We start from the raw sequence: 15,279 nt of genomic DNA on the forward strand, positions 1-15,279 counted from the left end.
TTTATTTATTTATTTTTTGTGGGTTAGGGGGCTTGACTTGGCCTCTTCAGCTCAAGACTACCTCCCTACCCTTGAGCCAAGCCCCACTTCCTACTTTCTACAAGTTAACTGGAGATAAGAGTCTCAGGTTCTTTTGTGTAGGCTGGCTTTGAACCTTGAGCCTCAGATCTCAGCCTCCAGAGTAGCTAGGATTACAGGTGTGAGCCACCGAGCCCAGCAATATCTAGATTTATGCACACTTTTAAGTTACCAATTGTTTAAATAGCATAGCCTGCAATCCTAGGTATTTAAGAAGCTTGGATCCAGAGGATTGTGCCCCAGCACAAAAGCCCTTTAGATTCCATCTCCAGTTAACCAAGCTGAGGGCATGGCTCAAGTAGTAGAGTACCAGCTGTGAGCAAGAGTCACACCTTGAGTTTAAGTCTCTGATAGTAGCAGAACAAAACAAAATCAAAAATGTTTATATATTATAATCCCAACCCTTGGGAGGTGAAGGCTGGAGGACTGACAGTTGGAGGCCAGCCTAGGCTACCCAGTGGAAACTATGTAGCAAGGAAAACAAAAATCATGATAACCTAAGTGAACTCTTAGCTCCAATGAGCATCATTTATCCTCACAACATATACTCCTCAAAGCATTTATCCTCTTGGTATGCTCAGACTAATTTTGAGGCCTACCTCTAAATATGATGGCCCTAAGGGTTTATGCACCTGAGAGTTTAATGTTCCAAAGTGTGTTCATATCAGTGTTCATCTCTACATCCTGACTGTTGTCTTTTGAGTTTACTCACAAGACCCAGAATAATGCTTTCCGTTAGTGGATGGTTACTGATTCAATAACCTTACACTGGAATTTTCCAGTCAGAAGACTCAATGTAAGATAAAGGTAAGGAACATGATAAAGAGAAGCTGGCTGGTCTGTAAGGAGGCAGATGAACAAGCCCAAGTCCCCCATGGCCAGCCAAGGGTGCAGCCATCTTTAGAAGCTGGACCGACATCTGAAAATACTATCTCATGTACTGGTGTTCAGAAGCCTTCTGGGTAGTCTAGCAGACGTTCCCATGGCTCAGCTCACTGACAGGCACTCACTATGGTCCTCAAAGGCTTCATCAGAGGGGATCTCCCCATTTTCAAGATGAGGAAACAGAGCTTCAGAAAAAGCCAGCAATTGGTCTGATATTACTGGACTTGGAAGGAGAGACACAGGACTGGAAACTACCCTGTCCATACACCAACCATTCCTGGCGCCATTCGAGACCAGTAACAACCCCATGAAGACCTGAAGCAAGGCAGGAGGTGGGTAACAAAGAGTGGAGAAGATGTCCTAGATATGAGCTGAAATGTCATGAGGGAGGCTGGAGAAAAGGTTGCTGTATTTACCTAGTGGATAAGTAAACATCTAAGCTTGAGGATAACTTCTGCTGGAAGGGCATTTAATGGAATTAGTATCTGTGAAAATTCTAAATCAGTTTTTCCTTGGCTCAGCAATTTTACTTTAGGAATTCACTGAATGAAGACACTTATATAAAATCTGAATGAAAGATCATTCATGTCCATTCAGGCATGGGTATAGATATAGGGCTGACTAAATAAATCAAGTTGGTACATGGAACCAGATGCTCTGATATGAAAAGATCTCTTCCAATGTAAGGCACAGAACCATGTGCATATACTTCCTGTGTGGAACAGGGGGATATGGAAGAGGAAGAAATACAAAGATCTGCATATTAGTAGTATCTGTTATGAACACATTTAGAAACTTTTGGAAGAGTATACTAGAAATTAATAATTATGGCCACAAAAACAGGAATGAAGAATAAGGTAGATGAGACAGGAATGAGTAAGACTGCCTAACATACAACTTGGTAATTCAACTATAAATAACTCAAAAATTGATCTTCAGTTGGGAACTGGTGGCACATGCATGGGTGACGTCTACTACTACTGCTGCTAGCTACTCAGGAGGCTGAGATGTGAGGATCAGAAAGCCCATGGGACTTTTATCCAATTAATCCCCGCCCCCCCTCAAAGCTGGAAGTGGAGCTGTGGCTAAAGTGGTAGAGCATGCACTTGAGCAGGAAACACTAAGGGACATCACTCAGGTCAAGTTCCAGTACCAGCACAAAAAAATAAAGTAAAATAAAATAAGGCTATGTGAAGAAGGCTCTGTCCCAGGCTCCTCTCTCTGGTCTAGCAAGTCTGCCACACATTCACTTGTTCCTATTTGCACCTGGATTTGTACCCCCCACCCCAACCAGGTCTTCTGTGAGGCCACACCTTATGCATTACGCTCCTTGGCAATGCTACAAGTTGTTTAGATGCTCTGAACTACTAGCCTCCTCCATCTACATACAGATGACACATTCAGAGTCTCAGAGACCAAGTGACTTGTTAACATCAGAGCTTATACCAGCTCTTCTAATCCACTCCCTTCAACTCTGCCATGTTCTTCCATTACAGCAAGAACTCAAGAGTCCTCTGACAGTTTTATACCCTAGCAGAGTTCTGAGACAATCACATTGGCTGGGGAGAAGGAGAGCAAAGATGAAGGGTGAAGAGAGGGAAGGAGGGCATGGGGAAAGATGCTTACTCTTGTAGAGATGGGTCAGAATCATCAACATTTGCTATGCCTAGGTCTGAGTCGTAGGACATGGGCTCCTCAGAACGGTCTGGGCTCTTGGACCCATTCTCTTGGAGCAGGCAGCTATCAGAGTTCAGGCTGCAGGACAGCTGGGATGAACTGGCTGTGTCAAGGCTGAGAGAAGAGGCAGTGAGCTTCCTGTTCCGCTGGATCTTGTGGCCTGAGTGATGAACTTCGATGTCCTCTGAGCCTGAGGAGTGAGAAATTGAATCCAGAGACTCCTTCCGCTGTAGTTCTGCACCAGAGGTAGTAAGAGGTTCAAGCTCAGAGAGTGGGCAAAGCCCAGAGAGGGCCAAGGGGGTAAGCGTCCATTCGTTTAAGATGGCAGACTTGTAGGAGAGCTCAAAGGATAAGGATGTTAGTCCCTGCAGGAAGCTAAGGAGGAACTCGCCCTCCTCAGCGTCTCGTAGCAGGGCTGTGGGCTGGTAGTACTCGCACAGTCGGGCCTGCTCCTGGAGGAGCAGCTTCAGGTAGCACTCCATCAGGCCGTCGTTGAGGGCCAGCCTCAGCCAGGCCCGACAGCGGCCCACATCCGTGCTGACAAAGACCAGGTGCTCCAGTTCTGAGATGATATGTCTGGAAAGAGAATAGATTCGTTTTAAGAAATTACTTCAAGCCAGGCACTGGTGGCTTACCCCTGCAATCCTAGTTATTGAGGAAGCAGAGAACTGACTGAGCATTGTGATTCAAACCCTGCCAGGGCAGGAAAGTCTGTTTGACTCATCTCCAATTAACTACCAAAAAACCAGAGGTGGAGCTGTAGCTCAAAGTGGTAGAACACTAGCCTTGAGCAAAAGAGCTCAGGGACAGTGCCCAGGCCCCAAGTTCAAGCCCCACGACTGATATAAAGGAAAAACTTCAAATCCCTGATATGCAAAATGTTTAATCTGTGGATTAGTAAGAAACTCTGATAATGACTACAAATATATGTAGGCATAAACAAATTTTTGGACAGGGGCTTAAAGTTAAGGCCTGGATGCTGTTCCATAGCTTTTTTTTTTTTTGTGCCAGTCCTGGGCTTGAGTTCAGGGCCTGAGCTCTGTCCTTGGACTTTCTCAAGGCTAGAGCTCTACCACTTGAGCCTCAGCACCACTTCCGGTTTTTTTCTATGTATGTGGTACCGAGGAATTGAACCCGGGTCTTTGTGCATGTTATGCAAGCACTCTACCACTAGGCCAAACTCCCAGCCCCTGTTCCATAGCTTTTTCACTCAAGGCAGGCATTCTACCACTTGAGCCATACCACCACTTCTGGGCCTTGTGGTGCTTAACTGGAGATAAGTCTCACAATTTTTTTTTTTGTCCCAACTGGCTAGTTTCAAATTGTGATCCTCAGATTTCTGAGCAGCTAAGATTATAGGTGTGGACCACTGACACCTGGCTCTCAACTTCTTTTTTGGGGGGGTCATGGGGCTTGAACTCTGCCTGGGTGCTGTCCCAGAGCTCTTCAGCTCAAGGCTACTGCCCTACCCTTGAGCTTTCACCCCTATCCCCAAGAAACTGCCATTGAGGAGCACATGGCGCCTCTTTGTTGGTAGTGAGGTAAGAGGCTGGCACATTTCTAAGTTAGAGTAAGAAAAGTACCACGAAAAGTTTCTGAGCTGAGCCCTGAAGGCTTTCTAGAAGCAAAGACAGTGAACCTTCTGGGCATAACGCACTGAAAGAAAAAAGACATAAAGAGTAGAAGTGTAACAACTCCAATTACAACAGGGATATGTGTGTGTGTGTGTGTGTTGGGGCAGGGAGTGCTGGTTAGGTTGCAAAGCCAGGTAATGGAGGGTCTTGAATATCATATTAATCAGGTCACAAGGAGCAAAGGTTCCCATACCCACACATGTAGAAGAAGCCCCCAGGGAACTTATCGGGATATAGATCCAGGGATCCCAAGGTAGTGACAGGATTTAAATGTTTTTGTATGACCTAACCACAGCTATGCACATTCTAGAGAAGGTCAGATTCTAGGGGTACCAAACTCAGTTCCTGAATCCCCTGATGTGACATAAATAGCCCTCCTCTACTCTACCACAAAGCCTTGGGCATGCCTCAAGTGTGTGAGTGAAGCCCTTCCCCTAACCCCATTGTGTGGGTGAGCTCTAGCTCGCTTCAGCTCAGCACACATCAACCCAAGGAAACACAGAATAAGATAGGGGACAAATAGAAAGTCACTGTAGTCATAGAAAGCAGACCAGAGGCCGACAGGGCACCTTCAGGCTGAAGGTGACATTTAATACCCATTAGAGTCAGAGTGCTAGCAACTTGCTCAAAAGCCTGGTAGGGGCAAGGCCAAAGCCAGAGTCTTGGGGTGATTATTCAGGTATTCTACCTGGACTTCGCTCTTTCTGAAACTTCTAAACCTTACTATGAATACACACACACACACACACACACACACACACACACACACACACTTGCAAAGATATTTAAAGGCTTGCAAGCTTTTTCTGTAAAGGGCCAGAGACAACAAAAGTCTTTAGCTCTGAAGGCCATATACACTCTGTTGTAATTGCATAATTCTGACAGGTCACTAGCCCTGGGGTAGGAAGCAGCCATAGGCACCAGGGTGAGTTTGCCTAGGTCTTGTGGCTGTTTGGAGATAAACCTTTCCTTCAGGCACAATCCTATCCTATCTCCTCAGCTGTCTCTACACCACAACACAGGCCAGGCCATCTGTTGCCTTCTGCAGAGCTGCGGCAAGAGAAGCCAAGTGTCCCACACAGGAAGTTCCTCCCTGAAGCAAAACCTCTCCAAGCTGATCTCACTTGTGGGTGACAGCTTTCAGGAGGGGCCAGAAGACAGGCTGAGGCAGAGGCTTCTGGTGTCCATGTTTCTTCCTTTTTCCTCCAGCCTCAGCACGAATGTGCTTGGCGTGCAGGCCGTGGATGAACACAGCCTCCAGGGCACTGCACATGGTGTTGGCATCGCTGTCCTCGCTCGTGACCACTGTATCCAGGGACACATACTGCTTCTGTAGTGCTTTCACAGATCCTACCAGCTTCTTCTTGATGACCTAGGCAGTGCCACACAGAAGACATCTTTAGAAGAAAATCCTGCAGTCCCTATAATATAACCCTTGGCCTATTGCTCAATTCCAGCCACACTGACCACTCACTAGTATATAGATTCCTTCTGAAAAGTTGCTACATGTTAATTATATCAAATAAAGATTCAATATAGAGAACTTGTTTTTGAAGGCTTTTTTTGGTATAAATTCTTTTCATTTTTCAAACCAACGTTCAGTAGATGTCTAGCCCTATAATCTTGTGTTTAAATACCTGGAGACTCGGTAAGACACGGGTGATGTTTCTTAACCGATTAACATGATCAAGGTTTTGTAGAGTTAAGCAAAGGTATATAATATTACACTGGAGCACCAAAAATATCCAGAAACGCTGAAGGTGTGGCTCAGTGGCCAGAGAATGTGCTTAGCCACCATGTTAAAAACACATAAGTATTGTTATATTAAGAAAAATCCAAGCCAGGCACCAGTGGCTCATGCTTGTAATCCTAGTCCCTCAGGAGGATGAGATTTGAGGATCATAGTTTGAAGCAGCCCAGGCAGACAAATCTAGAGAGTCTCATCACCAAGAACCCTAAAGTGGGCATGTGGCTTAAGCAGCTTGAGTAAAAAAGCCAAGCAAGAATACAAGGAACTGGGCCGGGAGTTTGGCTTAGTGGTAGATTGCTTGCCTAGCATGCACAAAGACCTGGTTCGATTCCTTGGTACCACATACACAGAAAGAAAAAAGCCAGAAATGGTGCTGTGGCTCAAGTGGCAGAGTGCTAGCCTTGAGGAAAAAGCCCAAGGACAGTGCTCAGGCTCTGAGTTCAGTCTCCAGGATACAAGGAACTGACTTCAAACTCCAGCAGCAGAGTGCTTGTGTATATGCACACTCCAAGGCCTCAGAACCAAGGCTTAGGTTCAGTCTCAGATGGGTCGGTAACCAGTTGGGGCACCTCAGACATTTCATTTAACCTCTCTGAGCTTCAACTTTCTTATCTGTTAAGTAGAAATAATACTCTGGCTCCAGAGCACCCAGGGTATTGTTACTTGTGGGTAAGACTAGTTGTTAATTCATTATCCTATTCCCAGTACTTAGCACTGTACCTAGCTCTTGTAAGTACATGTATTATAAAATGTAGATAAAGTATTTTGGAATGTATACTTTTCAATCATAGATATAAGTATGACAAAACTATCATTACAGAAACTCTGGTTTGACATGAATGTTGGACTTACAGACCCACTTAAATGATGGAGTTCAACAGTGGAGTCATGCTACCTTCACCACTGTCTAATATTAGGTCATGTTCATCATCCTCAAAAGGAATATTGTAAGCTGGGCATCGGTGGCTCACACCTGTAATCCTAGCTACTCAGGAAGCTAAGATCTGAGAACTGTGGTTTGAACAAGCCTGGACTTCTCCAAATTAACAAAACAATCCAGAAGTGGAGCTGTGACCCAAGTGGTAGAGTGCTATCCTTGAGCAAAAGAAGGTCAAGGGCAGTGTCCAGGCCCTGAGTTTAAGCCCCAGGACTGGCAATAAAATAAAATAAAAATAAATAAAAAGTGCAAATGATTTCCAAGTGAGTGAGGCTACATAGGCACACATCCTTAAGAAATCCTTGCCCTTGGCCAAGTGCAGTGGCTCACACCTGTAATCCTAGCTACTGAGGAGGCTGAGATCTGAGGATCATAGTTCAAAGCCACCCTGGCCACTAAAACGTCTCAGGAGACTCTTATCTCCAATTAATCACCACAAAACTAGAAGTGGCACTGTTGCTGAAGGGGTAGGGCAATAGCCTTGAGCTGGAGAGCTCAGGGACAACGCTCAGGCCTAGAGTTCAAGTCCCACAACTGACAGAATGAAAGAAAGAAAGAGAAAAAGAAAAAAGAAATCCGTGCCCTCAGGAGGTCAGTACAAGTAAGACCTCACTAGAAGACTGAGCTAGTTTAGGTTTAGGGCCAGGTCCCAGATCAGAAAACGGGGAAAGGAGATTTTTGCTTGAAAGTCAGTAGAGAGACTAGAGGTCCTGACCTCTAGTGGCCATGTGTGTGTCGTGTCTGTCTGTGTGTCTGACTGAACCTGGGCACTCTCCAGATTAGCTGGGCTTATAGGTGTGAGCCACCAGCACCTGATTTAGAATGTAGACTTATTAAGACCACAGTGCTTTTAGCACCAAGTTTTCTAAGTGGAGAAGAAAAAGAAATCTTGGCTTCTACCGCAAGAGCCATGTCAGTGTCAGTGTTATGAAGCCTTTAGTTGGATGTCTTTCTAAGGGAACTGTATCAATTCAGATGCCCAAGATAGCTAAGAACTAGTGCCAAGCAGAGTTCTCCAAGAAAGGGGATCTGAGAGGCTCTGGTGAACTGGTCACTAACAATTACATTTGAAAAATGATAAGTGTTCAAAGATATCTGTAAGCCATCACTGTACCCCATTAGTGAAACAGACAAATGACCAGTGCTGGGAATAGCTACTTTAGACCAAATCAATGCTTTAAAAAAAAAACTGTGATCTAATCACAGCCTGAGGCAGAGGTCTTCAGATAAACCACCTTGAATTCCCACTATGCTTTACACACATGCTCACTGTGTAAACATAAAAGGGTAGGATCTCTTCAGAACTTCTTTTGTTGGAAAACATTTCTCTACCTGGGTGTCTTTGTGGATCATATCCATTCATTTCCAAGAGAAAAAGCTGATGATGCAATGGCAGCTCCCTGTAGTCTTTCCCAGCCTAGATCCTCTGGTACCTACTTACCGGGATGGCAGCCCGGGAGTCCAGTTCATTCTCCACCACGGAGAGCATTTCCACTCAAGCAGCTGCTCCCAAAGAAACTCACATGTCATCTGCAGGGAAAGATGGCACCAGATGAGCATGCTCCCCCAACATTCCTTGCAACCAAAGTCTCCTCCTAGTATGCAGCAGGCAGTCAACCCAGCACACTCAAATTGCAAACAAAAGGAGAGCAACACAAAAGCAAAGACAGTAGATTTCTGTTGTTGGCTGTAGGACTTGAACACTTGGCTTGGGTGTTGTCCCTAAGCAATTCAGCTCAAGGGCTAGGGCGCTACACCTTGAGGCACAGGTGTAGGCACACCTTGTGCCACTTCCAGTTTTCTGGTGGTTAATTGGAGATAAGAGTCTCATGGACTTTAGAGCCGGGCTGACTTTGAATAGAGATTCTCAGATCTCAGACTCCAGAGTAGCTAGGCCACCTGCTGGCTCAGAATAGATTTTAAGGAAGGAAATAAGGGAGGAAAAAGCCAAAGGTGTCCAGTGTGCCAGGAGAAGGTGATAATAGCTCTTCATGCCAGAAACTGCATAAAAACCCAGGGCTCGTAGGATAGTGGTGGGAGCCAGGGAACCAAAAACAACTTTAGGGCACAAGAGGGATGCTTCAGTTAAAGGTGCCAAGAACTAGTGGGGACCAGGAAGCAGGAGTTTGGGTCCAGTATCAGCCAACTAGGTGGTAGAAGGCATAACCAAAACTAAAGCAGCTCTAAAAGAAGTGTTCTTGCTGGCTTCTGGTGGCTTATGTCTGTAACCCTAGCTACTCAAGAAGCCGAGATCTGAGGATAGTAGCTCAACGCCAGCCCAGGAAGAAAAGTCCCTGTGAGACTCTTACCAAAACAACAAAACAAAACAAAAAACCTGGATGGAAGTGGTGCTGCAGCTCAAGTGGTAGAGCACTAGCCTTGACTACAAAGAGGCTCAGAACAGCTCCTGAGTCCAAGCCCTACAACTGACAAAAAAAAAGAAAAAAAAGAAAAAAGGAGTTCTTTTATCACACCCTTTTGTTTCACTGGGCTGTAAGAATTTAGTTTGTACAATGACACATCCAAATGCGCCCAGAAAGTTATGATCACAATAGGCTACTTATTAGGAAGTTATGCTGGCCGAGCACCAGATCACTCAGGCTCACAATCTCACAATGGAAAAACACCCAGCACTGGCCCTGAAGAATCCCAACTATTAACGGAATCTACAATCCCAGTGGATGGATGTAACTACCCAAATCTACAAGAATTTCATTGCTATTCATTCAATCCCTCATAGCAGCTGGCTTCCACTTTGGCCCAAGCAACCTGGCTGCACAGGCTTCTTCACATGTTGGTTGTTGGACTTGAACTCTAGGCCTGGATACTGCCACTAAAGCTCTTCAGTTCAAGGGTACGGCCCTACTCCTTGAGCCACAGGGGTTTTCCGGTGGTTAACTGGAGATAATAGTCTCACAGACTTTAGTGCCCGAGCTGACTTTGAACTGTGATCCTCAGATCTCAGCTAGGATTACAGTTTTTAGAGCATCAGGGGAAATTTTACAAGTGATGGTTGCTGCTGGGTGTGGATGGCTCATGCTTACAGTAATCTGAATCAACTCAAGAGGCTGAGATCTAAGGATTAGAGTTTGAAACCAGGTCAGGCAGGAAATTCTGTGAACTCTTATCTAGAATTAAGCACCAAAAAAGCCAGAAGTGGAACTGTGCCTCAAGCAGTAGAGAGAAAGCCTTGAGTGAAAAAGAACAGGGACAGCACCCAGGATGAGGCTGAGTTCAAGCTTTAAGACTCGTGCGTGCGCGTGTGCTTGTGTATGTGTGCATGTGGGTATGTACAAAACAACAACAAAAATTATAAAGGTTGTTTCTGCTTTCAAATACTTATAGCTCAAGGAAGTAACATAATTTAAGAACAGTTACATGGATGGTCACATTTATATCATCCTAATTGTCCTAGGAATGCCACTTTATTATCTGCACCTGATAGATAAAGACATGAAACTGTCCCAGGTCAAGGAACTATCACAGATGTTCTGGCCAAGAGTAACTTAACTCCTATGCCAGTCACCAGAGCAATGTCAAGCTTACTTAGTTCAAAGGAAAAGTGCATCCTGAAAAATAGTGGGTCTCAAAAGCTAGACTCCCAGACTTTGGCTGGTGGTCTGGAAAGGAGGTATAGGAAAAGCATTAAGACAAGCAAGGTTTACAGGAGAACAGGAGAGCAGGAGAGCATGAGATCAGTGAAGGAGAAAAGAAAAGAGTAGTCCTCATTAAAGTTGAGGTTGGCAGAGAGTAAAGAGGGCAGGCACAAGGAATTAGGACCTAGAGTGGACCTCCTGACACATGGCACATGGAGGGAGGCAGGCGTATCTGCCTGGTCAGATAGCCTGAGAGAGCTCTTGGCTCTGCCACAGTCCCTGCTGACTCCTCACCCTTCAACCCCTGTACTACACCTACCAGAGAGTCTCAGGGCCACCTGACACCAGCTCCACACTCCAGTCACCAGGACAACAAGGAAAAAGAGTATGTGATGTGGCCAAACTGTCACACTTGCCTGGTCCTGGAGTTTAAGTTCATCTCAGGTTACCCTTGAGCAGCTTGGCAGGTAAAATACAGCCACTCTGGCTCCCAGATCCTGGGTTCCAACCCCAATCCACAGTTCCAGTGGTTCAAACCTCTCCTTCAGGCCTGTCTATCTACAGAGGTTCATTTTTATTTTTGCCAGTCCTGGGGCTTGAACTCAGAGCCTGGGCACTGTCCTTGGACATTTTTTGCTCAAGACTAATGCTTTGCCACTTGAGCCACAGTGTCAGTTCCAGCTTTTTCTGTGCTTGTGGTACCAAGGAATGGAACCTACAGGGCTTCATGCATGCTAGGCAAGCACTCAACCACTAGGCCATACTCCCGGACTTACCTAAAAGTCTTTAAGTTCCAGAGGTGCCCTTCCCTCAGCTAGTTACACAATCATGACTGGAAGGCAGAGATCTCAACAATGTAACTAAGGACTTAAGTCCAGTAAAGCCTCATTAACTAATTAGCTGAGGATATTCATTGAGGAGGGCCGAGGGCTATCAGTAAATAGGAGTTCTGCCAAAATTACCATCTGCTGAAAAACCAAAAACAATAAAGTGAAGAGGAGTCAGAGAAGGGAGGGCTGCACAGGAGACAAGTGAAGGTGGCCTAAAACTAGGTACTAAAGCCACAAAAGAGAGAGGAGTTTGGCCTAGTGGTAAAATGCTTTGCCTAGCATGCACAAAGACCTGGGTTAGATTCCTCAGTACCACATACAAAGAAAAAAGCCAGAAATGGTGCTGTGGCTCAAGTGGTAGAATTCTAGCCTTGAAAAAGTCCAAGAACAGTGTTCAGGCTCTGAGCTCAAGCCCAGGCCTGGCAAACAAACAAACAAACAAATGCCACAAAAAGTGGCACTGTGGCTCAAGGGGTAGGTGGTTAGCCTTGAGCTGAAGAGCTCAGGGACAAATTTACAATTAGGAATAAGACTTCGGAAGCAGGGCATGGTGGCTCACGTCCACAATCCTAGCTACTCAGGAGGTCAAGATCTGAGTATCATGGTACAAAGCCAGGCATCTAAGCCTGTGAGACTTTTTTTTTTTTTGGTGGGTCATGGGGCTTGAACTTGGCCTGGGGCACTGTCTCAGAGCTCTTAGCTCTTCGGCTCAAGGCTACCACTCTACCCCTGGGCCTAGGCGTTGTCCCTGAGCTCAACAGCTCAAGGCTACCACCCTATCCTTGAGCCAAGCCCCATTTCCTAGTTTTTCTGGAGGTTAATTGGAGATAAAAGTCTCAGGTCCTTTTCTGCCCTCAGATCTCAGCCTCCAGAGTAGCTAGGATTACATGCCCTTGGCCTAGCATGTGAGACTCTTATCTCCAAGTTAACCACTAGAAAAATGGAAGTGGCAGTCAGGCTCTAGGGGTAGGGTGGTAGCCTGGAGCTGAAGAGCCCAGAGACAATACTCAGGCCCAGAGTTCAAGGCCCACAAATGTCAATAAAAAAAATAAAATAAAAAAAGACTTTGGGGTTTAAACCACAATTCAAGGCAGTATCTCTTTAAAAAAAAAAACTGTTAAAAAAACTGTAAAGGTGGTGCACAGAGAGGTTACAGTTACATATGTCAGACAATGAGTAAATTTCTTTTCGAATTGTGTCACCTCTTCCCTCACTTTGTCCAATTACTTTCCCCTCTCTACCCACCTTTCCCTCAGGGCAGTACCTTATCTGTTCACTTTTATGCTATCATGCTTTGGGGAGGTAGACATGTAACCATCAATGATATTAGAACATACTAGTAAAATGGAACAAAGCTTTAGACTTGTAGGCAGTACCCGGCAGCTCAGACCCCAAACCCACCACTGAATGAGACTAGGATCATCTTTCTGCACTCAGAATATTTTATTTATTTATTTTTACCAGTCCTAGGGCTTGTACTCAGGGTTTGAACATTGTCCTTGGGCGTTCTCAAGGCTAGATCTCTACCACTTGAGCCACAGCACCACTTCTGGCTTTTTCCTACTTATGTGGTACTGAGGCATCGAACCAGGGTCATCCTGCATGCTAGGCAAGCACTCTACCACTAGGCCAAACTCCCGGCCATGACACTAGGAATGAAGCTGAAGACAGGTACAGCTTCCAGGGCACCAAACTGGTGGGAAAAAGGGGAGAGCTTGGGCACACTACGGGGGCTCATTGACATGACGTGGGATAGCAGAAGAATGGCAACTCCTACCATCATCTAGGAAACCACAAATGGCATCAACTCTATTTATTTGTAAGCCAGGCATCATTTCACTCTTGCACAGCTTTCTAGAGTGAACGAAGTAAGCTTCTTTGATCTCATTTTCTAAACTCACTGAATTCTTTGGACAATCCTGTGAGGCAGTTCTCTCAATTTTACAGAGAAACAGAGACTCATTAAAAATAAGACTGAGATAAGAGAATTCTCCAGTTTCCTGACTCCTTTTATAAGACCACACTGTCTCAGGACTCAAGGTGGGAAATTTGAAGTCAAACTTTTATGGATGGACTTTTCAGAGCTACTAAGAAGTCTATCTTATTGATGAAGGCCTAAGAGAAGACACAGCCTTGGCAAACACACTCATAACCCCAACCAGCTAAGTCTAGGTCCTCCATCTGGTACCCAAGTTTCACAGCTGTCCTTTCTTGAATGTTCTACACATGGGAAGAAATTTTACTGGCTGTTTTTCTTTATCATATTGCTTGTCTTTCTATATATAGTATGTCTGATTTCACTTCCTCCAGAGTCCCAGGAATGAAAAACAAATGGTTTAAACAAGACTTACATGAAAAGGAATGGTTAACCTGGCTTTAAGGCTCCCCAAACACTTGAACCATCTGTAAACAGCAACGGCTTCTCCTTGGAGGCTTCTCAGCCACTCCCAATGGCTTGTCTCGGCTGCCTGTATTTTGAACCTGGCTATTCAGAACAACAGGCAGGCCTTTATGCCATCCAGCTGCTGCACTAACTGATGAGTCATGGTTTTTCAGTTGGAAAAATGACAATGTTATCTTCTGATTCAAAAAGGCAGCTGATCTTTCAGACATGTGAGTGCTGACTAAGTAAATAGTACCTCCTATCTGAAGAAAGTCTGATTTTTGATAAGGGTAGTCGAAGGGTCGATGTTGGGAGAAGTGGTATAAAGCCTCTGAAACAGTAGCTTCTAGCTCATGATTCCTGGGCTCCAATGGTAAACCGTGGCCAAAAACCTCTCTTTCAGGGACAGTGCTCTAGGCAGAGCCCTTAAGCTCCACTGTTGCCTTTTCTTCAGTGAGCTACAAGGCCAGGACCCTGAGGCTTAGACCTCAATCTAAAGAAGAGCCTGGGTCCTTTAAGGGTTTATTAATTGGCTATCTAGGCAGAAATGTGAGGTCAGGGAACCTCAGGGTCTTTCTTCTATTTTTCCTCCCATTCTCATTTCCCCCATATTCTTGGCAACAGTATTCTAAAAAGAAGCAAACTACGAATCAATGAAAACAAAAACTTCATGACTCATTTACCACTGCATTTTTACTACTTTGAACAGTGCTTAGTATACACTAATACAGAAAAAAAAATACTTGTTGAATGACCTGATGATTATACACATGCCAGGTACATTTCATAGACTGGGAAACTGAAGTATATGATTTTGATATGGTGAAGCCGCTGAGATACCACTGCCATTAAATCAACCTGTAAACCAAGCTATCAATAAACTGTGCGCTAGACAGAAGACAGCACCCAAATGGAAGGAGAGGGACCTCTAGTCCTTCACATTCATGTAACCATGTGAAACATGATACACACCAGTCAGGCTAGTCTAACTGTAATGTCAAAACTCTTGCTGGCAGGGGCTGTGCATTGAGTTTTCATATTGAATGAAACCTGGGCTAAGAGAAGAATGGGCAGAGTTGCCCTAGGGGACAGCAGAAAGAAAAGGGTATGGAGATCTCATTGTGAACAAGATTAGGAGTCGGTGGCAGGAACCGAGACAGTAAGAGCTGGGGACAGTTTGGTAAAGACTTAGGGAAGGAATGTATGTCCTCAGGGTGGTAAGCGAGGGAAATGAACTGTGAGATGATCTAGGAAGGTAGGAGCCAAATCTGTGAGGCAAGAAGGCAGACATCGGAGCTGGGGTAAAGCAGAGGACAGCGTTAACAAGCAGGAGATGAGCTCAACAGGGCACTGATGTAGGACGTGAGTTCTTCCATGAGAGGTGGGCAGAGGGAGGTTGTTTGGGATGAGCAAATCTTGGAGGGATGGGAAAGCGGGAACCCGAATGGAGAACTGGGGGGAGACATGGGCAGAACACTTGGCTTGCCTCGGAGGGTTGGGGTGAGGAGG

At 45.2% G+C, this 15,279-nt stretch overlaps 2 protein-coding genes across 9 annotated transcripts in view; one reads left to right on the plus strand and one right to left on the minus strand.

Moving 5' to 3' along the window:
• LOC150050799 (pleckstrin homology domain-containing family M member 1-like) overlaps nucleotides 1–14,670 on the minus strand; it is a 41,288-nt gene extending 26,618 nt beyond the window's left edge. The window contains 4 exon segments of the mRNA XM_090349362.1: nucleotides 2,590–3,216; nucleotides 5,399–5,646; nucleotides 8,403–8,491; nucleotides 13,739–14,670. Coding sequence (XP_090205488.1) covers nucleotides 2,590–3,216; nucleotides 5,399–5,646; nucleotides 8,403–8,450 — 923 coding nt within the window. The 5' untranslated portion in view covers nucleotides 8,451–8,491; nucleotides 13,739–14,670.
• Nucleotides 1–15,279, plus strand: part of LOC150050789 (uncharacterized) — a 203,156-nt gene that overhangs the window by 148,138 nt on the left and 39,739 nt on the right. The window lies entirely within an intron of this gene.

This window comes from Megascapheus bottae, chromosome 17 (assembly GCF_031878675.1).
Source record: "Megascapheus bottae isolate mThoBot1 chromosome 17, mThoBot2.hap1, whole genome shotgun sequence".
NCBI classification, from domain to species: Eukaryota; Metazoa; Chordata; class Mammalia; order Rodentia; family Geomyidae; genus Megascapheus; species Megascapheus bottae.